Below are 9285 nucleotides of genomic sequence, written 5' to 3' on the forward strand. Positions count from 1 at the left end.
TTAGCGATGCAACTCCTTGGGGATGAGACTATACCTAAGGAGTTTAAGCCTGTCTTAATTATCATCTTCAGCGCGAGAAACGTGTAGTGTGATGTGATAAATAGATGCGCTAATTACGCCCTTTTCTATATCACTAACAGTTAAGGTCCTATAAGCCAAGAGCGTCTAAGATCTTGTTACGGTCAGCTATCCGACAGTAGGGTCTGCTAACAGAAGCTGGGGATTGACACGTTATAACAGTACACTGAGGTCGTGGTCTGGGTAGTAGGTCGTAGGCTGATAGTAGATCGGTCGTCAGAGGCTAAGGTGATCAGTCTTAGGCTCAACAAGTAATTCGCAGTGAAGGTAAGCTGAGAGTATCCGTGAGGATGAATACTAAGTTGATTGCTGAAGAGCTATGGAAGTCTGACCATGAGCCAGGCTCAGGGTCATACTATATACAGGTTCCGAACATCATCACATATCCCTGAGTACTCTTCCTGGTGACTGTATCGTCTGCAAATGAAGCGTCTGAAGCACAGAATAGTGTTCCTTTGCCTTCACAGTCGAATCCAATAGCGAAGTATCTTGTGTTCCATAGATAGGAAAGACAGGTATCAGCAGACTTGCTGTGAAGGTCTGATGGATTCATGTGGAACTCAGATAACCTGGATGAGGGGTAACAGACGTCTGGCCTTGCCATAATACCAGCATAGTTGATAGAACCAGTTCTGCGTTGATACCAGTGTATCTCTTCTGGTGTCGCCTCTCCTTGGTGTGGTATAAGGTTGTCTGATCCCATGGGTGTGGTTGGACCTCTCCTCTTCTTGTCCACCTTGAACTCCTCACAGATCTTCGTGATGTAGTTGTCCATGCACAACCAGAGCCTCTTCTTCTTTTGGTTTCTGATGATTCGGACTCCTAAGAAGATGTTGATCTCTCCCATCTCCTTCATCTCATACTTAGCTTTAAGTCCATCCACAATCTTCCTTGCTTGGTCTCTGTATTTGTCACGGAAGACTATGACCATATCGTCCACAAAGATCATCATGGCAAGGTACTTGCTGATGAAGATGCAATCGTCCTCATCTAAAGGTGTGAGTCCTAAGAGCATGAGGGTAGACTTGAGACTCTTCTGCCATAGCAGTGGGCTTCTTCTTAGCCCATAGAGAGCTTTGCGAAGTATGATGCAGTAGCCTGAACGGTTGAAGCCTGGGGGAAACCAGACATAGACAAGTTCATCCAGAACAGCGTTAGTGAACGCATTCACAGCATCAAGCTGGATTGTTTCTAGGTTGAACCTTGCTGTAACAGCCATGAGGGTCCTGAATGATGTTCCAGCAAGAGTAGACGCATAGGTTTCCATTCCGCTCATAGGTTGGAGATCCCCTCTCACACAGATCCTTGCTTTGAACTTGACCAGCCGGTTGTGCTTGTCAAACTTATATGTGAGCACCCATCTGAGGGGAAGGATCCTGTGTTTCTGTTGATCCACATCCTCAAGTCTGGTGACTTCAAAGGTGCCCTTTTCCCACACTGTCTTGTTCTCAACGTTCATTGCTGCTAGCCACTTTAGCCAGTACTTATGTTGTCTTGCCTCAGCATAAGTGTTTGGCTCAGGAGGAAGATCCTTCCTGTAGACTGTGCCTAAGTCGTGGGCAGAGGCATCCATAATGTCCTTATCCTTACCTGTATCAGTTGACAGGGTGAAGTTGGATGTTCCTGATGAACCTCTCTGATTTCTGCGCCTTGCTGAAGATCTTACAGCATTAGCTGGCTGGTGGTTAACTTGACCAATAGGTGTTTCTCTGTTGTAGATGTCTGCGTTTCTACTGCCTATAGGGCGACCTCGTCTTGATGTTGGCCCTTGAGGGGTAGGCTGTGGAGAAGGCGATAGAGATACAATAATCTCGGGTTCAATTGTGACAGCTGTCTGTGTGATAGCTGACTGCTCTGTAGAGTCTGGGGTAGGTGGAGTGAGGACTGGAGTTGATTCTGGTGACGATTGTCCTTGTTCCTGTTCATCCACCCCCTCAGATGGAGCAGGCTGAGTGCCTTCTGGCTCTAGGGACTGATCTGGAGTCAGCGTACTGCTAGGTCCATCTGTATGGTCATTCCTCTGCAGGAGGTAGATATGCTTGGATGCCTCATGGAGGAGTTCATCCCCATCCCATAGGACCGAGTCCATAGGGAGGTCTTCATCTTGTGGATCTGGGAACTTCATCTCAAGCTCTTCAAACTTGAACTGTAGTTCCTGACGGTGGAGAAGACTTGTATCCTCAACCCTTGGGTCATACATAGATGATTCGTCAAAGGAGACGTCTCTTGTTCTGAGGACCTTGTTCAGGGCTGGCACCCAGATCCTATAGATGGTAGTGTTGTCATAGCCACAGAGATAACCAATACAGGCTCTTGGCAAAGTCTTGTTCGACTTTTGCTCGCCTCTCTTGTATTCCTTGGTGAGAGGATAGGCTCTGCAGCCATATCTCTTGAGATGTCCAAGTTGAGGCTTTTCTGACCTTTGATGCGTTGAGCCTGGCTGTTGATTGAGCCATTCGTTGATCACTCCTTCAGGGGTCTTCCATCCAAGGATCTTATGTCCTATCCTGTTGCAGAGATATACAGCGGCTCTGATGAGTTCCGGGGCCATAGACTCTGGAAATCTTGACTGAAATCTCAAGGCTCTTGCGATCATAAAGAGCATTCCTCCAAGCCTCTCTGCTGGGTTCTGGGCGCCAGTGTAATCTGCTGATCTTTCAACTAAGATACCTTCCATAGCAGCCCATAGGTCGAAGGCATTCCGGAGTGCTGTCTCCCAGTCAAGTCTGATAACCCGAACTGTGATAAAGTATTGCTTTTCAAGGAGGTTCACAAGCCTCTGTATCGCATCAAGACCTTCCTTCCGGGTTCGAAGAGTTCGGATCCAGTTGAAGTGGGACCATCTATCTCCCATGATCAGAGCATACTTTTCGTCGTTATATGTGTTGCTCATAGTGAAGAAGTCGATAACAATGTAGTCGCCTGGAGCTGTTGGCCTATGATCTGAAGGCCTTCTGGAAACTCTCCTCATTGCCTTTGCAGTTGAACAAGCAGCGCATTCATCCTTAGTGATGCCTGTCACTTTCATGCCCATTGAGTGGTTGAGCAGCTCCTCAAGCCCTTTTGCACCTGGGTGGCCAAGTCGTTCATGCCACAGCCAGGCTTCAGCCTTAGAGATGAGGGGTTCTGATGACTTCCTGAATCCTGAAAAGGAGGTTTCCAGTTTATCGTTTTCTGGGAGCTGGAAAGTGACCTGCTTAGGTGATGGCGGATCCACATATGGGTGATGGCGGATCCACATATGCTTGGGGAGTATGGTACTACCATGCTGATGAGGAGTCTTGAACAGTAATTCCCCTTTAGAGTTTTCCATCCCTGGGTGCTTGGAAGTGAAGAAGAGACCCTTCTTCCTGAGTGGCTCTGTTGCCACAAGAGTTACAGGGTAATCAGGAGTGTACCACACATCTCTGACTTTGATCCCCTTCTTCCCTTTTCCTCCCATGTTCGGGCGGACCTCCATGGTACCTCTTGCGATGGCCTGAACTGCTCCTCCTCCAGTGAGGATATCCTTCTGCCAGGAGTAATCAAGATCCTTCATCCTGGTGATATCGTTACAGACATGAAAGGCTGTTCCACAGTCAATGATGACACTGTCCTTAAGGCAGAAGCCTGTTGTGAAGCTTGATGGTGATGGGAGGAAGGTATCCATGGTACAGAAGGATGATTCTCCTGATGAGACAACTGAGGAAACTGAGGCCTCATCTGAGTGCCCAAAGTATGAAGTGTTGTTGTTGTCCTTTTCCTTCTGGGAACTGTTATTGTTATCAGTAGCTCGTTGTCTCCAGTTGGAGGAAGATGAGCCTGATGATCCTTCTTTTATAGCCTTGTCAAACCTCTCTTTGATCTTAGGGTTCTCCTGCAGGAACTTCATACCTGCCTCATATGACTTCTTATGCATGTCTGGGTCATAGTTGGAAGGCCTCTTCTCTGGATTCATATGATAACACTCAATAATGAAGTGCTTCTGCTTCCTGAAACAGGCTGGGCAGTCTGGCTTCCACTTCTCCTTCTTGCCTGACTTGTTCTTCTGTGCTGAGGAAGTATTATCTTTCTTGTTGTTATCCTCATCCTCGCCCTGCCAGGTTGCAAAGCTGGACGCAGCTGGAGGCTTACTTGATGAGAGCCAGTCTGGGTGAAAGGTTCGAGCCCATCTCTTGAACTCCAGGGCTTGTGTGATTCCAGATGGAACCTGTGGTGGTCGCTGTACCCCATCCTGGGCCTGGCCAGGCTGAGCCTGGGTGGCTTGAGCCTGAATAGGTTGAGCAATCCTTGAGAAGTTGAATGAGGCTCCAGTGTAATACTCTGGGGCGATCTCCTTGACCGTATTCAGGAAGTCTGCCACTTGTGTGGTTGCGTCTGAAAGAGCTGGAACTCCTGCTGAGGTTGCCTCTTCCATGATCTCCTGGTAGATAATCAGCCATTGAGTGAGGCTGGTCCTCTTGATTGTCCGGCGATGAATATTGTATCTCATGAGGACTTGCTGCTGTCTGGCATAACTATCTGGTCGCAGTTGTTCTCTGAGAGCCACTATGATGCCTCTGACTGATTGCTGGTTTGTTGTCTGGTTGAGGTAGACCTGGTTGACTGAAGAGTTGATCCATTTGAGTACCTCCAGGACTCCCTTCCGATGCTTTTCATGAATCCTTGCTGCGTCCTGGTGCTCCAGTGCCGCAACCTTGAGCAATCTGTCATAGTTCTCAGCGTCCACATCTGGAAATCTGATCCTTGGCTCAACTAGAACCTCAGTTCCATCAGGGTTGACATATGGCCAAACCTCATGGAAGGTTGCCGTCATCCTGAAGAGATTATACCATTTGACCCAATCCGCATCGCTCTCTAACCTCTGAGTTGTCTTAGAGGTGTCCATAGTGATAGCTTCACTTAAGCCAGTCTAGTGATGATTTCAAAGGAATTCCCAGATCCTCTGATAGTGATTCTTAACAAGTAGTTACTTGTAGTTGTTCTGCAGGGTCGGCCGGTCTCGTTCGGCGTCGCTTGGATCGGTCTTTCCGCCTGATATTGCGGCTTCCGTCCGTAAAATATGCCTCAAAGATGGAGGACTTTTGTGTTCTACGCCCAGTTGACTCTGGACGATTAGGACAGTCTTTGCCGTCGCTTTTGCTGGCTGTACTTTGCTGCCATCTAGGATATGGGGCTGTAACGATCCTGATCGCTGTGCCTGTCCTTTAGCGTACTTCTTGAATTGATTGAATGAATCTCGCGATCAAGAGCCAGTTACCAGAAATCAACTGGGCTCATAACTGTCAGATAGACAGCGTGGCTACCAGCGAGTAACGGCATAACTGTGTATTGATTGATGATGATAAGTATAAGTGGCCAGTTGGCCAGATCCATCGAGATGTGCTACACTACATGAAACAGATGCAAATAGGCCATATTGGGGTTAGGAAGCAGTACCGGATTGCATAGTTGAGATGCTTGACTCGGTTATGCAATGTGGGCCTGACACAGGGCCCGACAGCCGTTGATTATGTAATAGCTAGTTGAGCATCGAACCGTTCGAGCAAATCACTCTGAAATTATGAGTTTGGGGAAGTAAATCGCAAATAGTCCTGCGCATAACGTCCTACTTAGGATAAGGGCAGACGGGATAGTTTAGATAGGAGCGATCAAAGTGATCTAGAACTCAAACAGGCAAAATAGGCCATCATATAAACAGGCAACCTTTTTTCCAAGGAATTTTATCACAACATTAGAACGTTCTTGTTCTGTAGGGCATGATCATCACCACCGCCACCTAGACAAGACCTGGGAGCAAAGGTCAACATAAGACGCGCTATACTGCAGGTCAAACATATCTACATATCATTATGTATAAACAAGCAGCCGGATCACCATCACTTCTCTTTCTGGTTGTAGTCATACATAGGTTAGGCCATGATGCCTTAGCTCTAAGGAGTGTATTTCCAACCTTACAACAGACCCCATATTCAACATCTCTCCCCAGAGTAGTTCCTCAACCAGAAAACAGGAGGGAGCACACGCAGTATAGGCAGGCATAGCTTGTCCTTATTGCCCTACACTCGTCAGATACCTAGGGCGTCCCAGGAGCTAGCACAGCCAGTAACACAGCCAGTTAAGGGCGCCAATCCTGAGTATGAAAGATGTGCGATTATGGGGGTAGGACGGCTACTCCTCCAGAGGGCGACTAATAGTGCGTATAAGTGTTCATAGCACCCCCTATCATAGGTGTATTTCGACGCCTGATCTATTTATTACCTTACGGCATGACCTATAGTTATGCCGCCGCCGCCGCTGCTGCTGCTGCTGGACGAGAACACGCTAGCTGTGGTGGGGTGAGTCAGCTCCCTCTGCTGCATAGCCGTCCCCCACCCAGCACATAAAAACATAGAAGATTAGTGTACTATAGTAGCCTCAGACCAATCGCATCCAGCCGCCCTGCCAAATACACACCCCTTCCAAGCATCCATCATCCTATCTTCCCGTCTCATTTGTGCACACATCTCATCTGATCAGGAGCACTCCCACCCCCTTAACCACCTATCCCTAAGCCCCCAGGGGCAAGAAAGACAAGAAAATTAACGAAGAAACAATAGGAACGGCCAGCACAGGCTATCGGGCGGCAGTTGAAAAATACAAATCACCGCAATGGCCAGAGTGCTCAGCGAGAAGCGGAAGAGGAAGTGTGATGAGGGCGATAATAAGAAAGCAGCAACAGCGCCATCAGCATCAGGGCTGAGGAGGCGGGTCCGGGCCAGGAGAGAAGATGAGATCAGCTCCCCCTTTACAGAAACATCGTCCGCGCGAGAACGGGCGCGACCTTTCCTCCTCGCCGTTGCCAGGATGCCCATCGACGTGCTGGACACAGCCTGGAGCGTCGGCCGGAACCGCCCCATTAACGCAGCCCACGTCCAGGAGCTGTTACACGCATTCAGGAGCGGCGGGCTGGAACGGCGGGCGCCGGAGAACCGGATCACCGTCCTCTGCAGCGCTGAGGCAGTCGGCCTTATGCAGCAGGACGGTGGCGACATAGAGGGGCGAGAGGAGGACGACGGAGAGGACGACAACGATGATAACGATAGTCCTTGCGAGCTCTCCTTTTTGCGCTGGGCCGAAGTGAGCGGGGGCAAGGCCGAGGTCATGGCCGGCCAGCACCGTATCCAGGCGCTCCGCGAGTACGTCAAGGAGACGGGCGCACCAGGCTCCGACCTATGGTGGGCGTGCGAGCTGTACGACAAAGGTATAGCCCCCAAGCACAAAGCATGAGCCCGTGTTCACAAGAGGCTAACGGACGACATGGAAACCCAAAGACCGCCTGCCGCGCGACCTGAACGTCAAGCTCCGCGTCAACAGGCGCGACCCAAGCCTGCCCGACAATCACGGGCAGATCTGGACGCAGCTTGCGTCCATCGCCTGCATAGGAGGGCAGGCAGACGGACAGCTAGGCGGGGAGGACGCCGCCGTAGACCAGCACGTCGTCGAGGCACTCCGCCTCGGCGGCGAGAAGCATTTCCCAACGCGGAGGCTCGTTACGTTGTGGAACCACCAGAGATGGCGGCCTGTCACAACGCAGTGGTGCTGCACAAGGCTGGGGTTAGACACCTTCAATATCTCATACTTTGAGTGGATTGCCAGCCTCCGCATCGACGAGTACTGGATTGATGCCCTCAACGAGGTTCTCAGCGTTTTAGCCGACCTACCCGCGGACGAGCAGGTCTACATCACGCCCGCCGACTGGGACAGGCTCTCAACTTGCCAAGCCGCCCCCAATATCTCGAGCGTATTCTACACGTCCGGACAGCAGCAGGCGGGGCGCGAAGCACGTACACGGGTCGACGGGTTCCTCGCGAACATGGACGATCACACCTACCACCTCGTCCATGATGCTATCACAAACTCGCTAGTGCTTACGTTCCCCGACCTAAGGCGTATCCTCCACTGCAAGAAGACGGAGATCCAGATAGCCGTCCGTGTGCTCTGCCACGTGATCTGCTGGATCAGTCCAGAGCAAGCTGCAGCCGTCGACGACGTCAGGCCCAAGGATAGGAATAAGCCCCTCCTCCGGGAGCACCTGTCGATAGCGCTGGACGAGCTCGCCTCCCATAGGGGCTGGGCTCCCGGGGCCTTCCCCGCGATCGCAGCAGTACAGCTCCAGCGACGTATTCTGGACTTCGTACGGGACAACCTAGCCGAGTTCCTGGCGCTGGAGCTGCTCCCACTCCTGGATGATGACGCGATAGGCGATGAGGGGCAGGACAGCGAAGACGGCTTATACGGGCAGCGCTTCAAGCACGTGGCGTGGGCGCGTCTGCTGAAGATGGTGCGTCAGTCAACCGACAGGGAGGGCTACACGCTACGCCCGTTGTGGACGACGGAGTGCGCAACAAGGAGAAGCGAGCGCCAGGCCAAGGCCTCTACCCTCGTGCAGGGGTTCTGCGCCAATCTGTTCAAGCTCGCCGGCCAGCAGGACGTCGCCGCTAGACAAGCTACCCAGCAGAAGGTGGAGGAGCTCGTAAACGCCTACCTCACGCCCTCCAACGGATCTGCAGCAGCGCTGGACTGCCCTGGCGACGAGGACCAGCCGACACAGGACGCGCCCGCCATCACCACTAAGCAGTCTGCGCGCCAGCGCCAACAGAGCAGCAGCAACAACAATAACAATGATGATGATGACGACGACGATGCTCGAGATGTTTCACAGCCCAGGCGCCGCAACAGTATTCCCTCCTCCCCCTCCCCCCCTTCCTCGCCGCCGCCGTCACATCAACAGTGGCGCCCTCTGCCTTCGCCCAAGGGGCCAGCGACCACCGCCAGCCAGATACCAGTTCCACGCTGGAAGCTGGGGCCTAGAGCTAGGAAACCAGCCAGAGCAGTATAGTAGCAGTCGTGGTCGCGTCTGCAGGCCTGGGGATCCCTTGCATACCTTACATAGACAATTCGTTTGGGAAAGTTGATCTGAAGAACGCTGCAAGCCAGCCCGTTTGAAACGTAGCCAATAGAAGATGCCTCAGCAAATACCTGCGCCCGGCGGGCACATACAAAGAAGGTTGTCTAGTTTCACACTAAGTGGGCCCCCAAATTCTAGGTGTGCCCCAGTCTATCCCTTACTGAGGTCGTCATCATCAGCTTCACGCCCGGGAGGGCATTTGTGCAGACCGTACATTCTTAGGCAGACCACTGTCAGGCCAATTCGAGGTTTTGTTTTTATTGACAGGATATTAAGCC

The 9285-nt window shown here is 51.4% G+C and overlaps 2 protein-coding genes across 2 annotated transcripts; one reads left to right on the top strand and one right to left on the bottom strand.

Annotated features, from left to right (window-relative positions):
- Positions 1-433: 433 nt before the first annotated feature.
- On the bottom strand, positions 434-4945 carry CGGC5_v006743 (Retrovirus-related Pol polyprotein from transposon TNT; the record flags this gene model as incomplete). The annotated part of the gene is made up of 2 exons (XM_066151736.1): positions 434-1539; positions 1669-4945. 2 exons carry the CDS (start codon positions 4943-4945, stop codon positions 434-436), a joined length of 4383 nt encoding a protein of 1460 aa, XP_066009153.1.
- A 1763-nt stretch (positions 4946-6708) lies between these two features.
- CGGC5_v006744 (uncharacterized protein) lies at positions 6709-8938 on the top strand (the record flags this gene model as incomplete). The annotated part of the gene is made up of 2 exons (XM_066151737.1): positions 6709-7300; positions 7371-8938. The coding sequence occupies 2 exons, from the start codon at positions 6709-6711 to the stop codon at positions 8936-8938; spliced, it is 2160 nt and encodes a 719-aa protein (XP_066009152.1).
- Between the last annotated feature and the right edge of the window lie 347 nt (positions 8939-9285).

This window comes from Colletotrichum fructicola (genome assembly GCF_000319635.2).
Source record: "Colletotrichum fructicola Nara gc5 chromosome Unknown KSG_Nara_v1_contig03, whole genome shotgun sequence".
In the NCBI taxonomy this organism is placed as follows: domain Eukaryota; kingdom Fungi; phylum Ascomycota; class Sordariomycetes; order Glomerellales; family Glomerellaceae; genus Colletotrichum; species Colletotrichum fructicola.